The sequence below is a fragment of the Hippichthys cyanospilos genome, chromosome 11 (assembly GCF_059441005.1).
Source record: "Hippichthys cyanospilos isolate Australia breed blue-spotted pipefish chromosome 11, RoL_Hcya_1.0, whole genome shotgun sequence".
Lineage (NCBI taxonomy): Eukaryota > Metazoa > Chordata > Actinopteri > Syngnathiformes > Syngnathidae > Hippichthys > Hippichthys cyanospilos.
Genome location: NC_142379.1, coordinates 22,092,501 through 22,108,170, shown reverse-complemented (window position 1 = coordinate 22,108,170; position 15,670 = coordinate 22,092,501). Strand labels below are relative to the sequence as shown.

At 41.9% G+C, this 15,670-nt stretch overlaps 2 protein-coding genes across 12 annotated transcripts in view; one reads left to right on the top strand and one right to left on the bottom strand.

Annotated features, from left to right (window-relative positions):
* The window catches only part of st3gal4 (ST3 beta-galactoside alpha-2,3-sialyltransferase 4), a 60,196-nt gene that overhangs the window by 25,951 nt on the left and 18,575 nt on the right, over nt 1-15,670 (top strand). For 8 of the 11 annotated variants that reach the window (XM_088427543.1, XM_088427532.1, XM_088427538.1 and 5 more), the window contains 2 exons: nt 5,004-5,085; nt 13,211-13,300. In XM_088427543.1, coding sequence (XP_088283669.1) covers nt 5,004-5,085; nt 13,211-13,300 — 172 coding nt within the window. The remainder of the gene's footprint in view (nt 1-5,003; nt 5,086-13,210; nt 13,301-15,670) is intronic. The other 3 variants (XM_088427539.1, XM_088427535.1, XM_088427534.1) reach the window with 1 other exon arrangement.
* Nucleotides 1,579-4,244, bottom strand: LOC148416346 (general transcription factor II-I repeat domain-containing protein 2A-like). The gene is made up of 2 exons (XM_088427968.1): nt 3,798-4,244; nt 1,579-2,713 (listed from the first exon to the last, which is right to left on the bottom strand). Exons 1-2 carry the CDS (start codon nt 4,148-4,150, stop codon nt 1,618-1,620), a joined length of 1,449 nt encoding a protein of 482 aa, XP_088284094.1. The 5' UTR covers nt 4,151-4,244; the 3' UTR covers nt 1,579-1,617.

Below are 15,670 nucleotides of genomic sequence, written 5' to 3'. Positions count from 1 at the left end.
AGGATTTACGAATGCTTAATAGTCTGCACTTATCATAAAGTTATTAAAATGTATCCTTTGCTGGAGTTTGCTTCCGGACATTTACTTGGTTCTCCATCACAGCCATTTCTCAACCAAATAGAAGATAACACACCGCAGGGGGTTATAATTCAACAAACGGAACGGAGTTTGCCTTATACTGCAACTTCTGGGTGAAGAATGTACTGCAGAGGGAAGTGCTCATTTTGATGGTTCATTTCATTTGGGTTCCTCATGTGATCTCTTCCCCTTCAGTACGGGCCAGTCTACGGCTACATTTAGAAGGGGAAATTGTGGCAGGTTTTTCCATTCAGTGTGAGAGAGGAGGGGAAAGTTGTGGCATTCTTTAAGAAAGTATTTACATTCAAGGGGATTACTGTGAAGGGGAAAACTTATAGTTTAGGTTTGAAATATATTTTATATTATATATTTTGACACCAGTCCTTGATTTTTTTTTTTTCCTCAGTTTTTTTAGCTGGAGTACAGTATATTTGCAAGCTAAAATTACAAACCAACACAATGGTTCACTTTAATACAATCTTCCGTATTGTCTGTTCAGTTTGGCTGTCAACAGTTGGTGGCCAGACAAGATGTCTGGCAATAAAAGTGCCTCGCGCCCCTTCCTGGAACTTGAATGTGATGGGTTCATATTTCAGTAGTTTTTGCTCCAAGGATGATGGTTAAAACTAACATCTTTACGAGAGCGTTTTGTTAACAGATGTGTTAGTCTTAATAGTCTTTAAAATGGCTGCCCTGCTGGCTTTAGTTATAGGTTATCACTTGCCATCCTTGTGGTGTGGTGCATATTTTTGACAGTGATAATAAATTTGATGACAATTATTCCTCTCTTCATAAAAAGTAAATTATTTTTCAAGCTTGAGCTGTTGCCACCATAAACTGGCAAAAAGGCAGTGTATTACGTTGTTCTTACTGTCATACAAGGTAAACACTGTTCATAAAAGTAAAATCACTCAAATTCTTTAAAGCAGGCATGTCAAACTCAGTTTGGCTCTGGGGCCGGATCCAGACTTTCTGTTCTCAGGTGGGCCGGATCAGTAAAAGAATGTCAACTCCAAATATTTAGCTTTGTTTTTCAGTACTATGCTTTATCATTCAGCCTACATTTGTAGCCTACCCTACATATTATAATCATGGATGACAAGGGATCTTTTCTAAGCACAACACATTTATTCACAAACAATGGAAAAAAAATGATTTTCATGTTTGGCATTGAATGTGTTAACAACTGGTTTATTTTAACAGTTGAGTGAATGCAGTTTTACACCTGAACCAACTCACCACACTAAACAAACTCAAGTGGGAGCTATGAAAAAAATATTTTTGCCTTAATTGTCATACTGCTTTGAAATAAATAAAAAAGAAATACAAAATAAAAGTTTTAGCAGTGCATGGGCAGTAAGATACTACATCAGATCAAACTACTAGGCTGGGCCTACTGAAGCTGAGAATATACTGCACAATATTAATTGTCTTTAATATGAAACCAGATTCATCTTATTTTCAATGATCTGTATTCATGAGTGCAAACAAATGTCGTGTCATCACACTTTTTTCTCTCTCTCACTGCACTCCTGCAGTCTACGTGCTGCTGCTGGTTCCTGAAACTTGGCATCTTTTTGCCTTTACAAGTGCGTCGATATCAGGTGTCAAATCCTGAGTAGCAGCACATTTAACAATGTCATTCAAGTGTTTATTTGTTAACCTTGAGCGCTGCTTTGTTTTATTATTGTTCATCACGGAGAACACCTGTTCACAAAGATAAGTAGTCCCAAACATGGAGAGAACCTTTGCAGCCATGGCTGTTAATTTGGGGTAACCTAGCACAAGATACTGATAAAACGTATCCAATCCCACGGACCCAAATTTATCCTTCATAGCGGAATCGCACTGCAAGTCAATAAGCTCGAGCTGAATGTCAGCTGGCACATCAGAAGGCTTCACTGTAAATGGCGAGCGAAAAAAGCCAAATTTGTTCTCAAGTTCACTGAAAACCTGAAACCTCTGCTCAAACTCTCGCAGCAAATCTGTTATTTTGTCTTTATATTTATCCAAATCGTTATCGGGACGGTCCGGTGCCTTCGGACGCACAGCTGTGAGACAAGAGAAGTGCGTGGTGTCACCGCTGGATAGCTGCGTCTCCCACAGTGACAGTTTCATCTTGAACGCACTTATGCTGTCGTAATATTGAGTTACAACTCTGTTACGGCCCTGCAATGTAGTGTTAAGTGTATTCAAGTGTTGTGTAATATCAACCATGAAGGCAAGATCCTGCACCCATTCCTTGCATTTAAGTTCCTTTACTGGGCGTCCCTTCTTCTCCGTGAACTGTCCAATTTCGCCTCGTAGCTCAAAGAAGCGCTTGAGTACTGCACCTCTGCTTAACCAGCGCACATCAGTGTGGTATGGTAGGCCAGCATGAATGTCATTATCACTGAGAAATGAGTCAAACTGGCGGTGATTTAGACCACGAGCTCTGATGAAATTGACAGTTTTCACAACCACGCTCATAACATGGTCCATTTGGAGTGTTTTGCAACATAACGCCTCCTGGTGCAAAATGCAGTGAAATGCCCAAAACTCTTGTCCTCCATTTGCGGTCTGTACTTTGTCACGGATTTTTGTGGCAACGCCTGCCTTTCTCCCCACCATTGATGGCGCACCGTCGGTCGCCAGGCTCACGGCACGGGACTATGGCGTTATATTTGTGCCACAATTACGCACGCGCGGAAAAAAAAATTGAGCGGAGAAAATCAAACTGAGCGAGCGAAAACAGATTTTGAGAGCAAGAAAAAAACTATTGAGCGCGTAATGATAAGAGTTTGACCGCGCGCCGATGAAGTTTGAACACAGAAAAAGAAATTGCTCGCTCAAAATTCCTTTTTGCTCGCTCGCAATAGCATTCTCGCGCTCAACATCTCGCTCTCGCTCGCGATACTCCTCCCTCCCTCGCTCAACATCGCGTTTGCTCAACATCGAGCTCTCGCTCGCTCGAGTCGTCCTCTGCGCTCGCTCAGTTCTGTTCACGCGTTACGTTTGTGCCACAAAACCAGCCAATCAGAGCTTGTAAAAGCACATTGATTGACAGCTTTGTATCCAATGAGATTGCTTGTTGTGTTCACCCGGAACGAGCAAACGAGAGTGCGTCACATCGACGTAGGCGGGAGGGGTGGGCTTATATTATTAAAGTACAAAAACTAACAAGGTATTTCTGTCAAATGATACAATACAGTAATAATAATAATATTAAAAGTAATTCTCAAGCCCAAGTCCGTGTTGACGCACACTCGTTTGCCCTTTTCGGGTGAACACAGGGCAAACGAGAGTGCGTCAACGGATAGCGTACAAGCAATCTCATTGGATACTAAGCTGTGTCAATCAAAGTGCTTTTACAAGCTCTGATTGGCTGGTTTTGTGGCACAAACGTAACGCGTGAACAGAACTGAGCGAGCGCAGAGGACGACTCGAGCGAGCGAGAGCTCGATGTTGAGCAAACGCGATGTTGAGCGAGGGAGAGAGGAGTATCGCGAGCGAGAGCGAGACGTTGAGCGAGAGAGGGCTATCCCGAGCGAGCAAAGAGGAATTTTGAGCGAGCAATTTCTTTTTCTGTGTTCAAACTCCATCGGCGCGCGCTCAAACTCTTATCATTACGCGCTCAATAGTTTTTTTCTTGCTCTCAAAATCTGTTTTCGCTCGCTCAGTTTGATTTTCTCCGCTCAATTTTTTTTTCCGCGCGTGCGTAATTGTGGCACAAATATAACGCCATACGGGACCAGTCCACTCCCACTTTGTCCAGCGCTCCAACGAGAGCACTGAAAATGTCATCTGCTGTTGTGGTGTCATTCATGGGCACCAATTCAAGCAGCTCCTCTGTGATGGTCAAAGTTTCATCAACACCTCTAATGAATATTGCCAGTTGAGCAATATCTGTGACATCGGTGCTCTCATCTATTGCAATTGAAAATGCGAAAAATGATTTGATTTTTTCTTTCAATTGGCTGCTCAAGTCACTTGAGAGTTCTGTCACCCGATCTGCGACAGTGTTCCTCGTTAGACTAATATTGGCAAAGGCAGGTCTCTTTTCAGGGCACACGACTTCTGCAGCCTTCAGCATGCATGTTTTTACAAACTCACCATCAGAAAATGGCTTGGATGCCTGCACCAGCTCGTTGGCAATAATGTAGCTGGCTCTTACAGCCCCATCAGCAATATCGCGGCTCCGTGTAAAAGCAGACTGCTGTTTCTTCAGACCAGCGACCAATTTGTTTATCTCGTCTTTCCTTATTTGTCCTTTCAAGTGGTCATACTTGTCTTTATGATGAGTCTCGTAGTGGCGCCGAATATTAAACTCTTTGAACACTGCAACTTGCTGATTACATACCAAGCACACTGGTTTTGCATTCACTTCTGTGAATAAATAATTCTCAGTCCATTTTTCTTGAAAAACCCTGCACTCCGTGTCCACTTTTCTTTTTTTTGACAGTGCCATTTTGGGAAGGGTGTGTTGACCGATAACTTATTTAGTAGTGGTGAATGGTGAAGCAAGATTGCCGGTTCATTTTTAGTTGGACACATCACGTTGTGAATGTTTATTTCCTGGTACTAACTCGTGTCAGTGCCGCATGCTGGACGTGAGCTCTTTTACACATTTACTGCCCCCTAGCGGCCAGAGGGAGCATTTGGTTTGTATTTATTTTAAAAAATCATAACTTTTGATCGAAATGAGCTAGAGACTCGCTTCTTTTTTTGACATACTCAGAAATTTATGCCGGGCCGGATTAAATCATCCAACGGGCCGGGTCCGGCCCGCGGGCCGTATGTTTGACATGCTTGCTTTAAAGGGTTTAAAAAAAGTTGGTTAATTTACTTAAAATCTCAATTTCATAAATAACTTGAAAGTTCCACCGTATGTGCTTTATGTCAGATATAAAATTGCAAATATTTATGTAGATATTTGTTGTTTTCAGGGTCATGCTGCTTTAGGCTTCTACTTGTTCTCTTCTTCATCTCCTTTGTTGCATACTACGTTTCCTATGCCATACTACGAAGGTAAAGGCACACACATATGCACACACACACAAACACACTGTCAAGCAAGATTGGAGAGCCTGAGGGACGAGGACCCAATGGAAGGATGCACACACATGCACACGCACGCACACACACACACACACACACACACACACACACACACACACCCTCAAAATTATTCAAACCCTGGAATATTTTTGTTTTTTCATTTTTGTGACGCAACCTTTTCATTTATGCAAGTTTCTTCATGAGTTATATGTGACAAGTAAAAGAATCAAAACAACAAACAATTGAAAAAAAAAACGCAAAATCTAACAAGTATGTTATTGATGGAAAACCAAAAAATGCTATATTAAAAAATATTCATACCCTAGTCCAATGTCTTAATTAATGATCAAATACCATAGTTTTTGTTTTTAAAACTACCCCCAGACCATTGCTGTATGTGTCTACCAGCATTCTGCATTCCTCCTGTAGAATATTGGCCCATTGTTCACAGGCAAAGGCCTCAAAATGGGTCAAGTTAGTGGGTTTCAAAGCCATCTTCCTCATCTTCAAGTTTCACTTCAATTTTTGATAGGATTCTGGTCAGGACTCTGACTTGACCATTTTAAGGCATTCACATCATTGTCCTTGTCCATTTCTTCCCTACTTTATCAGTTTGTTTTGGATAATTGTCCTTCTGGGCCATCCAGTTGTGGTTGAGCTGGAGTTTCTCAGTAGACTCCTTCAGATTTTCATGAAGGATTCCGATGTAATTCAAATTCATTTTAAAGGAACCTAGAAAAACTTCACGCGTCAAACTAGTTCTTAGCGTGTTTGTTTTTATTGAAAGATCGCTCATATTGTATCACAACATAGTGAAACAACTGATTTAATTCAGACAGAGTGGAAAAGTACACCAGGCCTCAGGCCAGTCCTGTCACAGGTCAGAGCAGAAATGGCAACGTTTCACCTTCCACATTCAGTTCTTATACACCTATGGGGGATGTAGTCTCACTGGGAAATGCAGGTGTGTGTGTGTGTGTGTGTGTGTGTGTGTGCGTGTGCGTGCATGCATATGTGTATGTGTGTCCGTGCGTGGGTTAGGGTTATGGTGCCTCAATTTCACCTGGTGCCTTTAAAAGTCCTTTTTGTTGAAGGCGGAGGAAGTCAGACTGCCATCAACCTTGATTGACAAGCTTGTTCTGAGACCAGTAGTTGGTATCCAATTCACAGTCAAGTGCAAAGCTCGGCGTGGCGCATTGAGACAATCTGGCGGGTGCTTGAGGGTGTGATCGGTTTAAATACTGAACAGGTGATGAGCTGCAGCTGTGGTGATTTGGCTGATTGGCAGAGGAGGCAAGCAGGTGTGGTGAGGTCAAAAATGAGTTGGCTGAGCTGGAAAACTGTGACAGTAGCTATATTTTTGTTTATATTGAAGCCATCCATCATATATGTTGGCCGAGCTTCACAAAATTTCACCCATTTGTGGCCCTATGTCTGATAATAGAGCACGTCGAATTTGAAGTCGATCGGTTCAGCCATTTAAGAGCTATTAAGAGGAGTTTGGTACCTGAAAACATCCAAAAGCGGTCCAAAAAGGCACATTAAAAAAATCATAACTCTGGTTCTGTACATCCTTGCATATGGGGCTCTATAACTTTTTTATAGGTCTTGAGGTCCTACATATGCCGAAAAAAATTCATTGACGTCATTGCAGTGCATCTCCTCCGTCTTATGGAAGCAGACAGCGAAAAATAAATTTAAAAAAATCATAGACGCAAACAGGAAGTGTATGAATTTCTTTTTTAATTTAAATAAATATAGTGATGTTTTTATCAATATAAATTGTACTGATTATTCATGTTTTTGGAAGTTATTGATTCAGGATGTACTAATGCTTAATAGTCTGCACTTATCATAAAATTATTCAAATGTATCTTTTGGTGGCGTTTGCTTGCGGACATTTACTTGGTTCTCCACCACAGCCATTTCTCAACCAAAAGGAAGATAACACACCGCAGGGGGTTGTAATTCAACAAACGGAACGGAGATTGCCTTATACTGCAACTTCTGGGTGAAGAATGTACTGCAGAGGGAGGTGCTCATTTTGACCGTTCACTTCATTTGGTTCCTCATGTGATCTCTTCCCCTTCAGTATGGGCCAGTCTACAGCCACATTTAGAAGGGGAAATTGTGGCAGGTATTCCATTCACTGTGTGAGGGGAGGTGAAAGTTGTGGCATTTTTTGAGAAAGTGTTTACATTCAAGGGGATTACTGTGAAGGGGAAAACTGAGAATTTTTCAACTCTAGGTCGCACTAAAAATCCATTTTTAAGGTTTTATCTATGAAAACACCAACATATCAAATAATAACAATAATAATAATACAGAGAAAAACAAGAGGGCTCTCGCCAGCGGTAGCGACTTGGGCCCTAATAATAATAATTCGAAGAAAACCAAGAGATACTAACCGTTTAAGAGGTATTAAGAGGAGTTTGGTACCTACATACTGTATGCCTAAAAAAAATTCATAACTCAAAGTGAAACGGGCCCTGACCCAGTAGAATTTTTCGACTCTAGGTGGCGCTAAAAATAAATTTTTAAGGTTTTATGTATAAAAACACCAATATCAAATTTAGGCCCGACGAGTGTGCAAATTTTGGTAACTTTTGTGCATGTTTAGGCCCTGAAAAATGTGATTTATTCGGGAGAATAATAATAATAATAATGATAATAATAATAATAATAATAATAATAATCCAGAGAAAAACAAGAACACTCTTGCAGCGGTAGCTGCTCAGGCCCTAATCCGGAGAAAAACAAGAGGGCTCTCGCACCAGTATCTGCTTGGGCCCCAATAATAATCTAGAGAAAAATAAGAGGGTCCTCGCAGCGGACGCTGCTTGGGCCCTAATGATCTGGTGAAAAACAAGAGGGTCCTCGCCGCGAACACTGCTCGGGCCTGAATAATAATCTAGAGAAAAACAAGAAGGCTCTCGCAGCATTAGCTGCTCGTACCCTCATAATAATAATAATAAAAATAATAATAATAATACAGTGGGCCCCCGGGTTACGAACTTAATCCGTTCAGCGGCTACGCTCGTAAATCGAACTGCTCGTATGACGGGCAATCCAAACCTATGTTAATCCGTGAATGCGTGCAACGCGTGCAAAAACCTTAGGTAAAAACTAGCGACTTTATACACATATTAAAAATGAGTAACATAATTAACTGTACAGTTAAATTATATAACATATACAAAGGAAAAATGTCATTTACCTTTAGAGCGACGTGACTTGAGCTGGGTGGAGGCGGAGGGGAGCAGAGACCAACCCGCATAGTTAACACAGTTACGTTGATATGCTATTGCTCTTACAATGTCACAGTCACTGTTTCAGTCACGGTGTCAGTCACGGAGATGCTAAAACATAAATCCTCTTACTTCTTCCTTTACCGCTACTAGCAATTTTAGAAGCTATGTCTAACAGATAAAGTTTATAAAGTCTTCACAACATTCCTTCCTTCTGTTTTTCACTCATTTTCTCTCCTTCCTTCCTTCCCGACCAGCTGTGCCATCAAGCTAGATAAAGGCGTTCGGCCAATAGCATATCGGCATTTCTGTGATTGACGTGACGCCGGCCAATAGCATCTCCGTGAGTGAGACCGGGTGACCTTAATCGACCAATAGCATATGGCATCTCCGTGACTGACTCCGTGACTGAGACAGTGACTGTGACGTTGTAAGAGCAATAGCGTTCACGTTACTGTCACAAGCGTCAACTGCTGATTTTGTTGACGCAGCTAAGTGAAAATATATTTGCATACACAATGGCCGGCATTTCGGATTGTTCGCAAGACGAAAGGTTTGCTCGTAAGTGGGGGACAAAAATCTCCGTGGTCCACGCTCGTAAATCGAATTGTTCGTAAAACAGGGTGTTCATAAACCGAGGGCCGACTGTACTAATAATGATAATCCGAAAATAATAAACCGAAGAAAAACAATAGGGCTCTCGCATCGGTAGCTGCTTGGGCCCTAATAAATGAAAACACCACACACATACTAAAGAACATTTTACACAATTTATCAAAACTACGAGTCGCTGTTGTAGCGAACACTTTCAATTCCAGCGAGTGCTTTGTGACAAGGAGCCATTTTAAAGTACATAATGAAAAGGACCATCTGTACTAAAGCAATCTGTGTCAGTGGCTGCGGGTTCTTTTCAGGAGCTTCTATCGTGGAGAGGACGCTCGGCGAGACTGGCACTGGCAGAGGGAGAGATTTCCGTGTGTTCCCCAATGAAATGAAGTGCATGTCGCGGACTCTGCTACGGCTATCTGATGTCATAAGTCTGCTTCAGTGTATTCTTGCTGCGTGATTTGGGTTTTCATCTTCCAAAACCAGTTAGCTTCAACAACGACAAGTAGAAGGGGGGAGGAATCGCTTTGCCAACTCATTTGCCGATGCCTGCTATCGGCTGGCTATACAAAAGAATACACGGACTGAGCACTAAATGTAGCCGATTTTTGATCCAGATGGCCAGGAAGTAAATCTCCTTCAGTGTTCTGTCCCTGTGTTGTTATGTTCTTTTTTTTTTTTTTTTTTTTTTTTTTTTTTTTTTTTGTTAATGCGCTGCATCACAAACTCGCTATAGCTCATGGGGCGTTCCGGTCAGGGACACGCCTTTTTTCGTCGTTGAACTTTCAAGTGTATTGTTATGATATAAGAGGCTTTACTTTAATTCAATGTCCGGGCATATCTGTTTATAAAAATCTTCTTGCTCAGAAAAAGAAAGAGCTCAATTAACTACTCATAACAATGTGCGGGTTCAGGACGGACAGAGGCGACCCATTGGCCCTTTGGCAATCTTTTCAGAGCGATTTCACCTGCGTTGAGCAACAGCACAATGAAGCTATATGCTAATGCTAATACAAGTGTTCTACTTAATGTCAGTGAAGCAATGATCAAGCTATTTGGCGCAAGCATGGCAAATGGTCACTTCAGCTTGTAAGTCGCAGTGCTCATCTTTGCAATGCTTGTAAAACAAGATTTTTTGCATATTATTTTCTTTTTTAAGGCTGAGGAAGCCTGCGAAGGACTGCATGAGTTGTTATCGAGCACTCAGTGCTGAGTGGCGGCTGATAGCAGCTTGGGATGAAGTGCAGGATAACCGGTTTTTGTATTTTGTAAATTGGTGCTGGTTTTTGCATTGCCTGAAAAATTACGTTTTTTTGCGTATTGTTTGTTGTTAGGTACAAGGCATTAACATGAGTGGAGGCTGACAGCAACTTGGGATGATGCGCTTTGATATCCGTTTTTTTTCTATTTTGTAAATTGAAGTGCTGGGATTAGCATTGCTTGAAAAAGTATTTTTTTTGGCGTATTTTAACGTTTGTTGTTAGGTACAAGGAAGGCTGCGGATGAGGGCAATCAGGTATCGAGCACAAGGTGAATTGTGGCTGGCAGCAGCTTGGGATGACATACTTGTTTGCTGTCTTTTTTCTATTTTACTTTCAATAAAAGAAGTCATCAGACCCAACCACGACTGAGTGAATCCTTTAACACACGCAAATATAGTATTCCCAACAGCAGACTAATGGGTTTGGTCCTATTAATTTTTTTTCGAGTCGTAAACCAAACCTTAACCCTAACCCTATCACAAAAGCTTGCCTAACCTAAGCCTTACCCTAACCTCAACCAAAATCAAACTACCGTATTTTCCGCACTATAAGGCGCACCAGATTATAAAGCGCACCCTCAATTAATGACATATTTTAAACTTTTTGAATCACAATACAGTAATACTCAAAGTAATAACAATAATAACTCAAATAATACCTCTAAACTATCAATAACATAATAACTCAATGTCAATATGACCAACCTTGTTGAACTGTAAACACACAAAAGAAACAGGTAAAGCCTACTTTATCAGTTCATTCCCCATGTACGAATCCCAATCTCAATATTGATCCTTATTAAAGGGCACACCTGATTATAAGGCGCACCATCAGCTTTTTAAAAAAAAAGTTAAGGCTTTTAGGTGCACCTTATAGTGCGTAAAATACGGTAATCACTTTCAAACTAATACTCCAAATCTAGGTCTTGACCCACAAGAAGCGGATTTTGTTTTCACTATGTCGCAAAAACCAAGGTCACAAAAGGTCCATAAAGGTAATGAACAGAATACTGTAAGTTACAAAGGGCAGCCTTGGCGAAGTCCAAACTCCACTGGGAATGGATTCGACTTACTGCAGGCAATGCTGACCAAATTCTGACATCCGTAGTACAGGAACCGAACAGCCCATATCAAGGCATTCGGTACTCTGTATTCCCGAAGCACCTTCAACTGAACTCCCCGAAGGACACGGTTGAACGCCTTCTCCAAGTCCACAAAACACATGTAGATGGATGGGTGAACTCCTTTGCATCCTTGAGGAGCCTTCCGAGGGTGTAAAGATAGTGCACTGTTCCACGGCCGGGATGAAAACCACACTGCTCCTCTTGAATCTGAGGTTCGACTTCCTGAAGGTCCCTCCTCTCCAGCACCCCTGAATGGACCTTACCAGGACAGCTGAGGAGTGTGATTTTTTTCTGTAATTGGAACATAACCTTCTGCTTAAAAAGGGGGACCACTACCCCAGTCTGCCAATCCAGACGTGCTGTCCCACAATGTCCATGTGATGTTGCAGAGGCATGTCAGCTCGAACAGCCCTACAACATCAAGAGCCTTTAGAAACTCCGGGCAGATCTCATCCATGCCCTTGCCACCAAGGTGTTTTTTGACTGCCTCGGTGACTTCAGCCCCAGAGATGGGGGAGTTCAGCTCGGAGCTTCCAGACCCTCCTTCCTCAGAGCAAGACATGATGGTGGAAATGAGGTCTTCCAAGTATTCTGCCCACTGGTTCACAACGTCCCGTTGCTCACGTGAGCATTGAAGTCCCCCAGCAGAACAAGGGAATCCCCGAAGAGAGTGCTCTCCAGCACAGCCTCCAAGGACTCCTAAAAGGGTGGTACTCTGAACTGTTGTTTGGTGTGCAAGCACAAACCACAGTCCCCCACCCAAATGCAGAGGGAGGTTACCTTCTCATCTACTGGGGTAAACCCCAATGTACAGGCACTGAGCTGAGGGGCAATAATTCTGCCTACATCTTCTCTGCGCCCCTCACCGCAGGCAACTGCACAGTGGAAGAGAGTCCAACTCCTCTCGAGAGGACTGGCACCAGATACCAAGCTATGTGTGGAGGTTTGTCCAACTAGATCTAGTTGAAACTTCTCTGCCTCGCTCATGAGCTTGGGCTCCCTCCCTGCCAGAGAGGTGATATTCCATGTCCCAAGTGCCAGCGTCTGCAGCCCGGGATCGGCGCGTCTAGATCTCCGCCTCTGGCTGCCGCCCCGCTCACACTGCACCCGATCCCAATGGCCCCTCCCACTGGTGGTGAGCCCATGGGAAAGAGGGACCGACATTACCACTTCGGGCTGAGTCCCATGGGTTGTGACTTGGCTACCAGGTGCTCTCTAGTGAGCCTCACCTCCAGGCCTGGCTCCAGTGGGGGGCCCCGGTGACCCGCATACAGGCAAAGGAAACTCAACTCCATTTGTTTTATTTGTCATTAAAAGTCGATGATCTGTCCTTAGCCTGGTCCCTCAACTAGGACCTGTTTGCCGTCCGTTTGCCGTCCGTGACCCCCCGAAACAACTTAGCTCCTAGGATTATTGGGACGCGCAAACCCTTCCACCACGATAAGGTGACGGCCCACAGAGGCCATCTAGTTTTCCTTGCTGCATATTTGAATAGTTCTTGGGCCAATCTATGGCGTCCAATGCATTTAGGCCACTTTTTGTACATTACTTTTTTTTTTAAGTTTTTTTTATACCCACAATGCAACAGGTACTAGGAAAAAAAGTGCCCAGGGTAGAGTAGAGAGTAGAGTATAGCCGAGTGTATTTCTCTGTTGAACCTGTGATTTTTTTTTAAAAAAATTTTTGAGTAGGGAGGATATCCTCGGTGAAGATGGGTCTTTAGACCATTGTACAAGTCCACTTTTGCAGTTTTTTAAGGCCTCTCGACCCAGTCCTTGCCTTTTTTTATGAATTCAGGAACAGTGTTCAGTTTCATGCCAGTGGTTTTGATTGTCTGTGTGTCTTTCTTTTTACAGCTATGCCAGTGCCAGCAAGTCTGTCAACTGTAGCAAATATCTGTGTAGCGGTTGGATGACGCAGAAGATGTGGGAGAGTCTCAATCTTAAGTGCGTCACTGTATTTCAGCTTTGTTTTTACGGGAAGATTGTCTGGAACTTATTATCATGGGGGTCAACGATTTCATTCGACTATAAAGCTGCCTGTTTGCTCGGGTTTCTTATATAAAGTAATTCCATCCATCATATTTACTTTTGATTTTAAGGTTAATAAACTTTGATTAAAGTCAATTTTCCTGAGGCCAACAATGGCCCATGTTATCAACTGCCGAAATTCATGAAGCCCACCAGCCACCCACTACAATGTAGTGACTACATCATGTATTTCTGGCACTAATGCATTATCAATTTACTCAGCTGTACAACCATTATCCACTTCATTATGTACACCTGCATTGGTCAGAGCCAGTACAAGAGCTAAGATATAGAAATAAAGACCACTGGTCAAAAGTGCATAAACTTCTGCCATGGTGGAACCATTAACAAAGTTAATGCCTTTTTTGTTATTACTTTTTAATTTGCAAATGATTTGCCATACAGCCAAGGCTTGACACTCATACCGAAATAGGAGCACGGTTCGTTGTTAACAAACTCGATTCACAACTCATCTCGTAATAAGCAACGGTCTGGCAAAGAGAGAACATTTCATCCAAAAAAGAGGCTTAAAACCCTTCAATGGCATTTTCTTTTAAGATTTTCTTTACAATTCCTGTTTTCAGAACAATCAAACTATGCTGCCTTAGGAATGTGCCTCAGCTAGCTTAATACCAATATACTGTATAATGGAAAATACCTTTGACGTACTAACAGTTTCAACATTCGTGATTTGCAAAATTTCATCTTCCAACTTTTTGAACACTTTGTGGGACAGCACATGTACATGGATAATGTATCAATACAAAAAAGCATATCTTCTTTTTTTTCACCTACAAAAAGTAAAAAAAAAAATACAGATATTTAGACCCACCATTTGTTCTTAACTTAAGTCACTTATGTGTCTATCTTGCACATAATTATGCAGTGATTGTCATGTTCAGAGTGATGACACACCCATTAGGCATAACCTGAAAATATGTGCACAACTATTGTAAAGGTGTGATTGGATGATGGTTAAATTATGGATCATTGCGTTTTCATTAGATGCGTGAATTACATAGAGGTCCATTGTAAAACATCTTAATGTTTAAATGCAGAGGTCCGACAGTCGTCAATGCCCTGCCCCCTTTCGTCATTGTGGGTCTGCCATTTTTTTCATTTGCATTTCCTGGCCAAGAGCCAATCAGAGAGCGCTTGTCCATTTGCTGCGCACTCATTGGTTACTTGAGTCTCCCCCTTGCTGTGGAAACACAATCCAGAATGCTGAGGTATCAGCAAGGAATCTCTTCATGTCAACATTATTATTAAAAAAAAACAAGAAACAAAAAAATGAAAAACTTAATTCTTAACATTATGTTTTACCGTTGGTCTGCACAATAATCACACTGAGCAAGATTGTGTGCGGTATGCATTTTGGTTCATGAAATCATGACTCAGAAAGTCAGCAAAACAACGAATGAAAAACACACTTCTGACATTTTTTATCCGTAGTTTTTTGTTTTGTTTTGTTTTTTTTACTATTCCCATTATTCATTACTTCATTCATTAACGGGTGTCCGTCAACGACAGACTGGCGCACAAGCCCATGTGTGCTGACTGACTGCCCAACTCTGTTTCAATCTGAAATTGTCAGTTCAATCCGCATCGTAGTATAGTAGGGATACATACTGTATATAGCCATTGGGGAGTCAGGGAGTGTATATCGGGAAGACACAGCGCGTGCATATAGATAAGAAAAAGCATGCAGCTTTGGTGTTCAATGTCATTATACTAAACAGATGTAGCTCTTGAAGTCACTGCTGAGTATTTATCCCTGATCTCTTTCCAAATATTGGTGGGTTTTTTTTATCTGTTGTCTCGCACAAACGTTCGAGACCAGAGTTTATTTTTTTGACCCCCAGTTCTTAATTCAACACTTTGGCTCTTTGACCTTTTAAAACCCGAAATTATACAAGAAAAACTTTGTGTGCATGAAGTCTGCTGGTTTTAGGTGCTTGAATTTCACATCAGCCTTTATAGTCGCTGGGTGGCCTTCATGTAATTACATCTCTGGAGGTCTATCTCCATGTCCTATGGAGAGCAAGTTGGCATATGAAGTTAGTAAATGTACGGGAGCCTCAATGTCAAGATGGTAGGCTATAAACAGCTGTAGTTCAATATCAGTAAAATCATAAAAATGTTTCATGCAAATTATTAAGTGGTGCATTTGTCTCACTCCAGAAGCTTAGTGAACATTGTTTTCTTCTCTCAGCTGAAGCACGCCAACAGAGCATCTTAATGAGAGACATAGCAGTTCAAATTGCCTGTTGTGTTTTTTGGAAAGTT

What these genes read in the sequence shown, in the direction of transcription:
- LOC148416346 (XM_088427968.1), bottom strand. Translation starts at nt 4,150, where the DNA reads ATGCTGAAGGCTGCAGAAGTCGTGTGCCCTGAAAAGAGACCTGCCTTT. An exon ending in GTGGACTGGTCCCGTATGGC is followed by an intron (nt 2,714 to 3,797) that starts GTTATATTTGTG and finishes CCGTGCCGTGAG; the next exon opens with CCTGGCGACCGACGGTGCGC.